This window comes from Strix uralensis, chromosome 8, assembly GCF_047716275.1.
Source record: "Strix uralensis isolate ZFMK-TIS-50842 chromosome 8, bStrUra1, whole genome shotgun sequence".
Lineage (NCBI taxonomy): Eukaryota > Metazoa > Chordata > Aves > Strigiformes > Strigidae > Strix > Strix uralensis.
In genome coordinates this window covers 21,711,560-21,724,906 of record NC_133979.1, presented here as the reverse complement: position 1 = coordinate 21,724,906, position 13,347 = coordinate 21,711,560, and the positions used below count along the sequence as shown (strand labels likewise).

General features: G+C 37.7%; 1 protein-coding gene across 3 annotated transcripts; it reads left to right on the top strand.

Moving 5' to 3' along the window:
- Positions 1 to 4: 4 nt before the first annotated feature.
- Positions 5 to 13,269, top strand: SASS6 (SAS-6 centriolar assembly protein). Of its 3 annotated transcripts, none has more exons than XM_074876599.1 (17): positions 5 to 293; positions 1,547 to 1,607; positions 3,364 to 3,443; positions 3,973 to 4,077; positions 5,007 to 5,178; positions 6,138 to 6,215; positions 7,194 to 7,313; positions 7,418 to 7,609; positions 7,805 to 7,999; positions 8,389 to 8,478; positions 8,566 to 8,745; positions 9,372 to 9,453; positions 9,882 to 9,991; positions 10,858 to 10,980; positions 11,288 to 11,376; positions 11,831 to 11,922; positions 12,025 to 13,269. In XM_074876599.1, exons 1-17 carry the CDS (start codon positions 13 to 15, stop codon positions 12,108 to 12,110), a joined length of 2,136 nt encoding a protein of 711 aa, XP_074732700.1. In that variant the 5' UTR covers positions 5 to 12; the 3' UTR covers positions 12,111 to 13,269. The 3 variants fall into 3 exon arrangements, with proteins under 3 accessions (XP_074732700.1, XP_074732699.1, XP_074732701.1); XM_074876598.1 differs by having other exon boundaries at positions 12,001 to 13,269; XM_074876600.1 differs by lacking the exon at positions 11,831 to 11,922.
- Positions 13,270 to 13,347: the final 78 nt, after the last annotated feature.

Below are 13,347 nucleotides of genomic sequence, written 5' to 3'. Positions count from 1 at the left end.
CTCCTGCTGCCCATGCTCTCCGCAAAAGCGCCTCCCAGGAGCCGGGATCATCTTGCAGAAGCGCTTCTTCCTCTCCACGAAATAGGCACATCGCCCCGGGACAGGAGCGCCGCGCTTCGGCTCCGGCGCCGCCATTTCCGTCCCAGCATCCTCTGCGAGCGCCCCCGCGGCTCCATCTTGAGGCTCCTCCTCCGCGGGAGCCGGGCGCCAAACTCGAAGCGCAAGATGGCGGCGGAGAGCATGTTTAACCGGCCGGTGTGTGTGCAAGTGAGGTGCCAGGGCTGCGAGGAGAGGTGAGGGGCTGGCTTGAACGGTTTCTTTGCTAGCTGCGTGGAAGCTTTATTGCATCCTTTAGGTGAAGGTCTGCTGAGCGACAGGCTTTTTCCTTCTCTTTTTTATTCTAGTCTTGTGCCCTAACAGCTGCTGGGCGAGAGGCGGGGCCGTGCGCGTAGTGCGGGCGCTGAGCTGAGTTGTTCTTACTTTGGGGATGCTTATGGAAACTCTCTGGGTTAGAGGGATGGGGACTTGGTCGTAGCAAGCCTGGAGGTAGTCAGTGAGGGCTGTGGTGGCTGCTGTGGGTGCCTTGCTAGGGGAGAGGGGCGAAGGGGTTACTGGTAGCAGAGAAAACACGCAGTGGCTTTACAGAAACGTTTTAGGGGTACGAGGGAAAATTCGTCTCCCCTGCAGGCGACACGAGGGCCAGGATTCCCGCACGGGCTCTTGCAACACTGCAGGCTCGGCTGGTGTTTGCGCGTCTCCCAGGCCGCAGCGGTTGCCCTGAGGGCGGGCCCGCCTCCTCTTCCTTCTCCTGCTCGCAGGCTCAAGCCGGCCTTACTGCGGCCTCTGGGAGCTTTTCGGCTCCCTCGTTACTGCCCCTATGGCGTGTGCGAGCCCACACGTCTGTCCCGACTGGTTTCTATACCGAGGGATAAGTCGATTTGGGCGCACCCGTGTGCGTATGTGCATGCTTTAGCACTGGTGTTTGGGAGAGTCCAGGAATATTTTATGTGAAGTGGCTCTTCACAATGCAGTGAACGTCAGTAATACAGGTTCTATCTGGATTAGAGAGTGTGTGCAGGCGTTAGAGCTATTGTCTTGCCGGTATTAGAAGGCACAGAAAGGCATCTGTGGGTGTATTTTGTCATGCAAGTAACTTTTCGTATTACTCAATGAGAAGTAAATGAAGACGACGTAGCACTGTATAAATGATTATCAAAAGTTCCAGCAATCGTTAATAAAATTTCAGCAGGCTTTTTCAAAGGTTCTCGTTTCTGGACAAAGTTTCAAAACTTTTGTCTTGCTATGTGAAGTTTGGTGGATAACAAGCCAGAAAAAAACCTGAGCTGACTGAGGAGCTGTAATGGTAACTGAAACTGTGGGGCTTTCAGGTATCTTAGTAGTAGTCATCAATGGGAACTTTCTCAGTATATCTGCCTAAATTTTTGTTTTTGAACTGTCATCTGGTTCCTGTAATGTGGCTACGAACACATGTTATTTGGAGAATGTTTTCTTGATTCGTTGCTAAGTTTCATCTTTTTGTATACAGGAGATTGAATGTTCGAGTGAATATTGAACTACTGTCAATTTCTAATCCTGTTCATAAAAAGGTTTGTGGATTAGTTATATTTGTGTCATTCCTTAGGTATTATCCGAATTTCATTGTATAAGAGGCAAAGGAAAAGCAAAATAGGATTTCAGTATGTGTGTCACTTGACCCTATTTTATTTTTGATATAATTTCTTGAGTAATTTTGTTGATTTGGTATGGTGGTTTTTTCCTAGACTTTTTTAGCCCTCACTTTTAGTTCGGCTCTTCATGGGTCTTAGTAACTACTTGCAAATTAAAATTATTTGGAGACTATTAGGTGAACCCGAGTTAAAGAGCAGTCTCACTTTTAAAAATATTCAACACTTATTTAAGAATGTAGAGTAGCAGTTGTTTTGCAAAGTCCTCATCTTAACTAGCAAAAATGTCAACTTGTATGTGGATGTAACGTTTTCCTTTTTATTAATAAAAGTGTTAGTCTTTGAATGTTTGGAATTTATCCTGTACTAAATTTGCAGTAAAAAAAAAGAAAAAAAAATCTTTCCCAGGAAAAATAGCAATGAGATTACTATTGGAGGTTATAAAATCTTTTTTGTTGTATGTCTAATTTGTCACTTAAACTGTACATCCACCTACCACAATGTTAAAATTTGTCATTAGTTGGTTATAGTGTTATTGAGTAAAGATTTGTTGGTGTAAGGGTGACAACATTTTTTTTTGTAATATTCTGCTAATTGTGACAATGATAATATTAAGTGTGAAGAAGCAATTCGGTTAAGAACTGTGTACCAAGTTGCAGCCTATGTCAGCAGGAGCCTAGAAATCCAGTTGGGCACATCAGTGACTGATCAGTCTAAAAAGATAACTCAAATGCTTGGATCAGTTAATGGGGCATCAAACCAAGTAGGAGTTCTTATGCTATTCAACAACCTTCCCTAGCTGGTTTGGGGTGGCTTTAATTTTAACATAAGCTGGCTGCCCATGTTTATATGTTTATACATCTCCAGCTGAGAGTTTTGTTAGCGTAACTGGTATCTTGTTTCAGTTCTAATTATGTATGTGTGCTATGTCACACTTCAGCTATGTTGGAAGAGCTGTCAGGTTTCTAGTTCCTTTCTTTCCTCTGCTAGGGAATATTATATTCTTCACACAGGTTTGAGCTTCCTTATAGAGAACAGGTGTGTGGGCCTAACGTAGCAGGTGTTTTGCATAACCCCAGCCTTGTAATGAAAGACTAATCCAAAACACTATGTAGGCCTCCAGCGAACAAGTGAGTTTATTTTTAAAAGCTAAGCAGCATAATGCTACACTTTTGCTTATGAGCTTACTGGACTTCAGCTGTATCTGTTTTATGTTTGCTTTGCAAAGCTCTGTATTCAAATATATACAGTTTAGAAAGTGGTTTCTTAAACTTTTAGGAGCAGTATGCTCTAAAAAACTTCCAGTTATGGGAATGATGTGTTTATGATCCATTACGTAATTCTACACTCTGTTTCATGAGGGGAAAAATAGCAGATAGTTTTCTTTCTGTAAAATGATGAAGACACATTGAATTTTGAAACCTTTGCTTCTCGAAGTTGAAGGTTTTTACTTGGTTTATTTTTGTGAGAAATAGTTTTTCTGGTTTTCCCACTGTAATAATTGAAGTTGTGTTAAACATTAATGTTTTTCACCCTCTGAATTAGTTGCCACAATTCTATCTTACTTTTGGTTAAACAGTAAAAACATTAAATAGTGTTTACAATATTGGTTTACAATATTTACAGAATTGTACAGGGTGGGTTTATAGTAAACATAGTTAAATGTCTGTCTTTTCAGGATTTAGCTGTTCGATTGACTGATGATACCGATCCTTTCTTCCTTTATAACCTTGTCATATCTGAGGAAGATTTTCAAAGGTAAGGGAATGTGTGGCTCAAAAGTGTTTGTAAAACAGATGTGCAGAAGTAGTGTTTTGTTATATAAGGTATGGCTTCGTGCATGCAGTGTTGAATGTTTGTCTCTGAGTTTGCTGCATCTGTGGTGAAGGTGCACAACTAAATAAACAGATAAAATCTTGATAATGGTTGAGTCTCCCCTAATTGTCCTTTGCTTCTTCCATGTGCTCCTCCTATCCAATAACTGTACCACTCTGTGCTGTAAGGAAGGCATCTACTCGAAGGAGCACATTTGTTGTGCCACAATAACTTATTTCTTTAATTAGTGCAGCCCATTTGCAAGAACTCTTGAAATCAAAAATATCTTCTGGTGATTATCCAAGACATGATCACATTTCTTCTTGTTCAGGGTTGAAAAAAAGATGCTAGCAAACTTTAATTACATGATCAGAATTAGTTCTTTCTACTAGTGTAAACAAAATATTTTATAGGAAATAAATTACACCTCTATATATCCTTATTTTTTTTTTTTTCCTATCTGTTTATGTAGTTTAAAATCCCAGCAAGGTCTCTTGGTAGACTTCTCTGCTTTCCCACAAAAATTTATAGATCTGCTTCAGCAATGCATTCAGGAGCAGAACAAAGATATCCCAAGGTAGGTAATAAGTGAGTGCCATATTACTCTGTGTGTACGTGTTGAGTTCTTAAAATACTTGTCAGCCACTCAGACTGAGAAGAGTCAGTAGAACAAGGATAGTTTAACCTTCCTCTGGATGCATCTGAATATCAATTGGGGGATGTTACTGACAAAACCTGTCTCTGGAGGACTGAGCAGTGGAATTTATGTCTAGTAATAGTCTCCCCATCTGAGTTGAAGCTGGCAAGCTTCACAGGCTAGCAGATGTGAAAGGATGCAGCACTGGTCCTTTTTTTTTTTTTTTTAACAGTTTAATGCCAGAGACCTAATCTGAATTTGATGGACCGAGGGGTAAATCCGTTTCAGAGGAGAAAGCAAATTTATAAGGCATTCTGACAAGGATTTTTTTTTTTTTCTTTCATTTCAGTGTTCAGATATTAAGATGCGAGGGGGAGACCTGAGATCCGCTCTTCCCTGTAGTGGCCTTTTCAGGTGTTGTTTTTGTTTGTGTGGGTACTGAGGAAAGTCCTGTCCAGAGTACCTAGCTCCACACCAGTAGTCAGGCCACTTCCTGAAGTATGTGCTGTGAGCTATGAATTTTACTAGATTGCAGGATACCTATAAGTCAGGAGTCTCTTTTCTTTTGAATTTGGTTACAAAGGCCTTACTTGGTTTTGGACTTGTAAGTCTAATATGGGCTTCTGAAAATTTTGCAAATAAACAAACTGATTAGATTTGTACATTTATTGTAAGGTACAAGCGTTTTAGTTGATATTTGTTTGTAGTATTAACTAGGGACAGAATTTCATAGTTTTTTTTCAAATGAAAACCGGACAGCCTTTTATTGCACATGTAAAAATATTTATTTGAAAATAGCTTGTGGGATCTACAGGTAGTTTCAGGGAAAGAAATATGCTAAACATTTGATTATTTTTGATCTTCCCTAGGTTTTTGCTGCAGTTAGTTTCTTCAGCATCTGTTCTAGATCACACACCTGTCTCCTTAAATGTAGTGGAGACCAACCCTTTTAAACATCTTACCCACCTCTCTCTAAAATTCCTGCCAGGAAACGATGCAGAAATAAAGAAGTTTTTAGCCAGCTGTTTGAAATGCCTTAAGGTAAAATGAAGGCTTCTCATAGATACAACTAGGCCTTGATGCAATGTGTACTTAAGCTTTTTTTTTGTTCTTAATACTTCAAAAGTATGTACCAAATTGTATGCTCTGGTTTATTTTTTATTTTAGCTCAGATATGTCATTGCATGCAGTTATTTAGGTGCATGTTACAAAACTAAATTGTTACTATTGCTTTAGCAATAAAAATATTAACATGTATATTCAGCCAAGCGCTATAATTTGAACTAGCAGAAAATCAGGTGTTTTACACATGCAGCACATGTAGTACGCAGCTGTTGAATGCTTCTGAATGCTTCAGTGTCTCGTGCTTCATATGAAGCCTTGTGCTGATGGCCCGGTCAACTGCAAAAGTAAAATACTGTAAACTTTCAATCCCTTTGTTCAGCGGTTGGGTTTAGGAAAGTATGTGTGTGTATATGATTCTAAAGGCTTTATGGACTTCAAGGGGTAGTAAAGGGGTAGCAAATAAAAATCGTAATGTTGATGCAGTTGGTAGCATGTTAGCTTTCATTTAATGAGAAATTAATGGTCTCATAGTTTGTTGTTCGTTTCAGTTTCATAGCCTGGGATTTGTGTGACTCCTAGTGTGCTGTCATTTTTATAGCCACCTAGTAAGCTATTTTAATAACATAAATTTACAGTATTTCAATTGGTTTGTTTTTTATGCAACTTCTTTGTAAATGTCTTTATGTTAAGATACTATTTCCTTATAGAAACTTGGTAAGAATTTAATTCAGAGTTTTTACCTTGTGAGCTAATGCCTTTTCTTTTAACTTCATTAATTATACTTTATTCAAGATAAAGTTTATTAAATAAGATTATTTTTTCCACAAATATAATGGGTATGTGGTTGCTTAGGCAGGGTATGCTGATAAAATGGAAGCTAAATACTACTTGTATTTTGGGGGCTAAGCCTTGACTTAATGTCAATTTGTACATAGGAAGACAAAATGATGTTGGAAGAAAAGCTTAGAAAAACTGAAGAGGATCTTACCAGACAACTGAGCTACACTCAACAGGTAATGTAAATTTTTGACTTTCTGGTTGTAAGTTGCACTTCTTCCAATCTGTGGAAAATGTACCTTCTTGTGAACTGGTCGTTTAGGCACTACCTAGCCAAGATAATTGACTTGGGAGTGAGTGAAAAGAAGAATAGTAGTTTAGTGTAGCTTTTCTTAAGAATGAGTAAAGCATGCAACTGAAGAATAAAATTTAATTCTCACAATACTAAACCAGAATTTTACTTGATATTGTACAGAGTTCTGTCTGTATATGCACACACAAATTATATATGGTGGTGTGAAGATAAATATACTCTACATAGTCCGTGAATGGTTCTAAATCCTTATATTTGGAAAAATTGTGAAACACTGATAAATCAAGAATCTTGAACTTCATGTTACTCTACTACTTTTTGATTTTTGCAGTCAGCCCAGTAATAACTTCACATTTCTGTTTCAAGACGATGATTTGGGTCAAATTCTAGAATTATCAAGGTGACTTTTTTGACTATCATGAAACGGAAAAATTCCACTAAAACTGCAATTATAGAGCTTTTTTGGAATGGAATACTTGTTTACCTCACCTTTGCAGTTTCAGCTGCAGTTGCTGGAATGTGTTTGCTGAATTGCAGCGCAAAATTAGAAATCATAAAGAGGAAACTTGCTGAAGAACTTCCGCCCCCACTAGAACACTTTGTGTTAAAAGGCTAGAGAACATCAGCAGACTGTTTTTTCACTCTTAAATAGTGATCAGAAGAAAATACAATTGGAAATGAAGATGATTTTATCCACAGTGTCAGAAAGGTGCTCTTTAGCTTTTCAGTGCCTTACTTTCCTGTTTACAGAATGAACAGATATTTTGGCATCTGGTGCTGAAATTTAGACTTTTCTCAATAATTCCATGTCCTTTTTAAGAAGTAACAGTAAAGAATCATTCAGTATTGACTAAAATGCTTAAATTTTTAAAACTCTCTATGCTTTGTCAAACTTAAACAGAGCTTGTCAGAGAAGAGCCGAGAGCTAGACAAACTGAAAAATGAATGGTCATCATACACTACAGCTCTAAATAACAAACACACACAGGAGCTGACAAGTGAAAAGGAAAGAGCTTTCCAGGTATGACAACAGAAAAAAATTAGCAATATTCTTATATGTGAATAGTTTTTTGGCTTAATTTTCAGATTCATTGAATAACTACTTAGTGTCCTTTTTTCTTGTAGGCACAAGCTCAGTACCAACAACAGCATGAACAACAGAAAAAGGAATTAGAAAATTTGCATCAGAAAAGTATTCAACAGTTGCAGAACAGACTCTCAGAACTTGAGGTCATCAATAAAGATCTGACAGAAAGGAGATACAAAGGAGATTCCACAGTCAGAGAACTGAAAGCAAAGCTTTCTGGAATAGAAGATGTATGGTTTATTCATTTCCATAACCAATTTGTGGAGCATTAACACTGCCTGCCTGTGCTTATAATAGAAAATACAGTGTATTAAGTTTGTTCAGCTCCTCTTCATTCCACATTATGCTTACTAGTTAGATATATCAGTTTAAGTTACTATTACAGGTTTTCATAAATAAAATAAAATTCCTTTCCAATGTTCTAGGAATGTCAAAGAGCAAAGCAGGAGGTTCTGTCACTGCGTCGGGAGAACACTACTCTGGATGCTGAATGTCATGAAAAAGAAAAACTCATTAATCAGCTACAGACACGGGTTGCTGTTCTGGAGCAAGAGATCAAAGATAAGGATCAGCTAGTTATTAGAACAAAAGAAGTATTGGATGCGACACAAGAACAAAAGGTTCCTTTGAGTTTTAAAATAATTTTCTCTAAAGCTCTGTCGAACTTTCTTAATTGCAGTCTCTATAGATTAGCAACTGACCAGTTCTTATGAATACAGCAAGTAAGCTTTCAAATGTAGTTAGATTCTAAATTGTGGCATGAAAAGCATCCTGGATTCAGTTTTACAAAGGTTGCTACTGTTTTAATATTGTGGTACCAGAGTAAAATTAGCAATACTTTTTATAAACAAAAAAATGGATGAATTGAGATACTATGTAATTTGACTGAAAAGCAAGGACTGAATTTCTTGTAAAGATTAGTTCACAAAGACTTTATTGAGGTTCTACTTGAAATCATAAGTGATGTCTATTGTGTCTTTATTATAATATTTTTAATATTCTTTTAAAGGCGATACTGGAAGAGAGTACAGAGAAAAAACAAAGTCATATTGAAAAATTAGAGACAACAATTAAGTCGCTGTCAGCTGAACTTCTTAAGGTTTGAACATGCCATTATCCTTATGAAATGTCTTCCTTATTTTTGTCTTTATTTTGAGAATATCTGATTTATTATTTTTTTTAATAGGCTAATGAAATTATCAAGAAGTTACAAGGAGATTTGAAAACTCTAATGAGTAAATTAAAATTGAAAAATACTGTAACTATTCAACAGGAAAAACTGTTGGCAGAAAAAGAAGAGAGACTTCAAAAAGAGCAGAGAGAATTGCAGGAAATGGGACAATCTCTTCGAATGAAAGAACAGGAGGTATTGTGATAGGTTAACCCTCTGTCCTGTAAATGCTATTTTATGTAGTGTGTTGGGTTTTCTGGTTTTTATCTTATTTGCAGCAGTAAGGTCTTAAATCTTTCCCTGGAATAGAATGTACTCTTTTACTTAGTTAACATGTTTGTTTAAACATGTAAGCAACTTTTCATTTTCTTTCAAGTAAACTGATTTTGTAATGCCATCCATTCATATAGAAGAAAACTAAAATTGTATTAAGAGCACAAAGCAATATAGTGGGTGAATCAACATGCTTTAGGGGGCATATTCATGTGAAAGTTGATGAAGGCAGCAAGAACAGGAACAGAGTGAGCTTTTTCTTCCATTAAGTATATTTCCCTGCTTAAGAGTCCTTACATTATTTAATCACAGAAAAATTAAGGTCAGAAAGACTTCTGGCTGTTATCTTGGTGAGATCCTAGCTAAGAATAGGGCTTATTTTAACAGAATTATCATACTGCTTTGTAAAAAAACTGAGTTCAGACTTCTCTAAATAATTTTAGAACAACTTCACAGATCCTTTTTATTTATTTATAGTATATTTTTTCTTCAGTTTGTCATCAGTATTAGCTTCTGATAGTGTTATAATTATTATGGGAATATTGCAGGTTTGCAAGCTACAAGAACAGCTAGAAACTACAGTACAAAAACTAGAAGAAAGTAAGCAGTTACTGAAAACCAATGAAAATGGTAGGTTTATACAATTTAATTTCTCCCTCTGTAAAAATGACATAGTGATCTAGCTGCTACTGAAAATGAATGGAGGCTTTACTTGTGTTCTTTCTTTGTAAAGAGCAGTGATTATTGTTGTTTATGGAAAAATAAGCTCTGTCTGCAGTGGGTATGCAACAACCTAGAGCTGCTGGTAGAGGAGACTTTGCAGTTGGTGCCTGTGGGGTAGTGTGCGGGGCGGGGGCTAACTGGAGGAAGGAACAGAATGGCATGTAGGGGTGGAGGAAGGGTGACAAAAAGGCTTTCACGAGACTGGAACTTCTAGTGATGCTTAAGGAGGAAAAATAGCCCCCAAGCTGTCACTTCTTTTGACGAAGGGCTACTTGCTGTTTTAAACAGCTTCAAAGAGGTAGGAAGTGAGCTTGACCTTTTTCTTGTCTCTGCAGTAATCACATGGTTAAACAAGCAGCTGAATGAAATTCAGATGGCGAAGAAGCCAGAGACTTCAGCCAGTCCACAGGGTGGTGTTCGGGCTGCCCTTTCTCCTCATGGCATGGTAAGATACCATAACTATATAGTAAGATACCATAACTGTAAATAACACGGTTATCATGTAGTCATTATTTCTTGAAATGTATGGCCCTAAAAAAAAAAGGGGGGGGGGGGGGGGGGGGTGTAAAGGTGCTTTCATCTTCCCTATAGTTTTGGGTGTATGGTTGTGGGTGGGTGTGGCTTTTTTGGTTTGTTTAGGGTTTTAATAACATAATATGCTGTTGGGTGCTACTTGATGCCCTGGCCTTCTAAGTGAGAATTTTCTAAGCTCTCAATCATTAAAATACACAAAACAATGCAAAATTAGCTTGGAAAAGATGGAGTGCAGGATGAAGGGAAAAGAGAAGGCATTTTTGTGTTGTGAGGTTGTACAGGTTGAGAAAGAAAGTTTGAATACTCTTATTAGTGATATTTAGAAACATGAAAATAAGGGGTAAGAAACATTTCCTACTGTTTTTATTAAATACTGTCACTTATTGGTTCTCTGTTGTCCCTGTTCTTTGTTGTCCCTGTTGGCACCTTACCATTGATGAGTGCTTATTCAGTAGTAGAAGGGCATATTCATGCGAAGAGGTCTCTTGATTTATAGCTACATACATTTAATATATTAATCAGTTACAGGGTGTGTAGCTTATTGTGAGTTTATTGTTAGTAGCTAAGAGTGCTCAACTCTCCTAACTAAAAAGTTACAAGTTTTCCGTAAGAATGTGAATCTTGGAAAAGTGATGTTTTCTTCCCGTCAGGAAGACTGAAATGAATGTTAGCTTTGTAATTACAGTTAGTTGTTAATTTTTGACTTTTAAGTCTTTACAAACAATTACTTCAAGAATTGTTTTTCTCCTTTATGGGTGTATTCTATTTCTCTTACAGCCTGACCGACCATCCTTTCCCAGCTCAGGAATCAGTCATTCCATTTCTCCTCTGTATGCCTTCCAGAACTTTCCAGAACCAGCACACAACAAAAATGTCAGTTCACAATGTCCAGTACCAAAGGCAAGCACTTTGACTTTAATGTCTGGTTAAGAATGTGATAACATATCAACGCTTAATGTTTTGAATATTTCTCAGAATGCATGAAGAGTTACTGTACCTCCCAGTGCTCTTAAACTCCCTGTCTTGAACATGATCACTATTAGTAATAGCTAATGCTTGTTCTTAGGTTGCTTATTCCTGCGTACTTTGCTGCACAGAAGTGCTGTGCAAGGTACAGAAACATGAATCCCTGAGATGTTTGCTCTGAATATGCTGGCTGCTGCACCGGCGTAGTGCTCTCTAACCTCCAACTCTTACATTTCTGCAGATTCAGTTTAACCCACAGCTCTCTAAAATGAATCGATGTTCAGAAGTTCAGATGGGGACTGCAACTAGTCATCCAGCAAACAAGGAGAAGTGAGTGTCATCTATTGCATTTTTAGTGTGTTGGGTTTCTTAAATTATTATTTTTATAAAGCCATTTGTCTTCTATGTGTGTCTGGAACTGAGCAAAACATTTCCAGTACCAAGCTAGTTCTGTGCTCTGCCTTTCCCCATCAATGTGTTAATGAATTTTAAGTTGTGGCAGACTTAATTGGTCACTAAGCATGGTTAGTTGATAACAAAGGAAGAGCCATGCTTTCAGGAGTTGGTCCCAAGGAACTAAAGTTCCTTGTCCCTTCTGGTGACAGATCTAAGGCTATCATGTGAGGAGTCAGTTGAGAACAGTCTAGAACTAAAGTTCATAGGAAAGCAGTAGTTCCACTTCAAGTTAAGATTTTTCTGAATGAGTCTGTATCCACAGTTCTTGTTAGTTAGCAGCCCATTAACTACACTTGTATTACATTTTAATTAGCCTTTTTATTTCTAGTGGTGATAATTTGGGGCTGGAATCAAAGTATTTCAAGAAAAAAGATGACAGCATTCCTTTACGAGGGCTTAGTCAAAATACACTTAACTCAGGTATGTGTGGAAACAGTAAAACAAGACCTTATTTGAAATGTGCCTAAAGGGTAATGGTAGTTCTTGTTCTATGAACAGTGTCTTGTTTCTGCTATTCTACAGAGTATCTGAAACCGTACTTGTCAACAAAAGCCCAACCGTCACCAAAAGCGGCAGTAACACCAGCCTCGGCTTATTTTCCTGGATAGTAGACAGGATTCTTAACGTAAGAGTCCTCTTTTAACCATCTGTAATAATGTATCAGTAAAGTATCAGTGTAAACTGATGTAATTTTTTAAGTCTGAATCTGTTTTCTTTGAGAAAGACATCTTGACTGACTTGGGTGGCTTTTCAGGATATGTGAGCCCATTCGGTAAAGACAAAGCTTTAAGCAGCCTCAGCCTTGGTGGGAACAAGGCTGCAGTGATATCACTGGGGCTGTGCAGAATTTTCTTTTAGTATATTGGAGACCCTGTTGTGTTCCTAAAAACCCCCCAAAGTGCAGACTTTTATTATAGGAACTGACAGGTGTGTGGATGAAGTGTGCTCTGGCATTCCCTGAGAGAGAAGGTTTCTCTTGAATGCTCTTCCTGACTCCTTTCGGAGAAAGGATGGTACAGATAGAAGGCACTGGGAGAACTGGGTGATGCTGTCAACTTTAGTAATAGTCAAGCTCGTAAGTTAGCATGACTGCCTCACTAATCCTCCCTTACAGTTTTAATTTTAAAAACTTAATTTTGGAACCAACTTGTTTGAATTGTGCATAGACTTACAAATAACCTAATTAAAGATATTATTTCACTGAATGTATAAAATTATAATTTAAAATTCTCCCTCTTGGTTCCCCTAACTTTTCTGTGAATCTGTCAGTATTACATTCCACAGGTCACCATGTGTAAAACACTGTAAGGTGAAGTATCTGAACAGGTAATTGACATTATCACAAGGTCTAAAAGCTAATTTATTTTTACTAATCATACTTTACAACTGAAAGAGTGTACAGAAATTTAAGATACTCTGATGCTCAAGCTTAGGTAGGCTGAGTCTGTTCAGCCTGTTCTACTACCCAGGTTCGAATGCTAGAATCATGTAACCCCTTCATTCTGTGCCATCTTTGATTTGGTGAAGTATTTGTAACATACAAAATAGACTTTTAATGGCTATTTACACACTTTTACTGTTAAAGATATTTCAGACCTTTTACCTTGGTTATTTCAGTGCAGGCAGAGGGTTGTGTATTTAAGTGGTTTGTTTTGCTGTGCAAAATGTGTATATTTGTTTATAAATCAGCACCATGGTAATTAATGTATATTCACTTGTTTGGGCATGTGTAAGTTTTGATGGAAATATTAAATGGTTTTTATCAAAGGCTCCGAGTAATGTTGTAAGGGTACTAAACCACCCTCTCCACTGTCCTGAAACCCCAAGACAAGGTAAGTGCCAGAA

What these genes read in the sequence shown, in the direction of transcription:
- SASS6 (XM_074876598.1), top strand. Translation starts at nt 13, where the DNA reads ATGCTCTCCGCAAAAGCGCCTCCCAGGAGCCGGGATCATCTTGCAGAA. An exon ending in CTAATCCTGTTCATAAAAAG is followed by an intron (nt 1,608 to 3,363) that starts GTTTGTGGATTA and finishes CTGTCTTTTCAG; the next exon opens with GATTTAGCTGTTCGATTGAC. An exon ending in TCAAAATACACTTAACTCAG is followed by an intron (nt 11,923 to 12,000) that starts GTATGTGTGGAA and finishes TTCTATGAACAG; the next exon opens with TGTCTTGTTTCTGCTATTCT.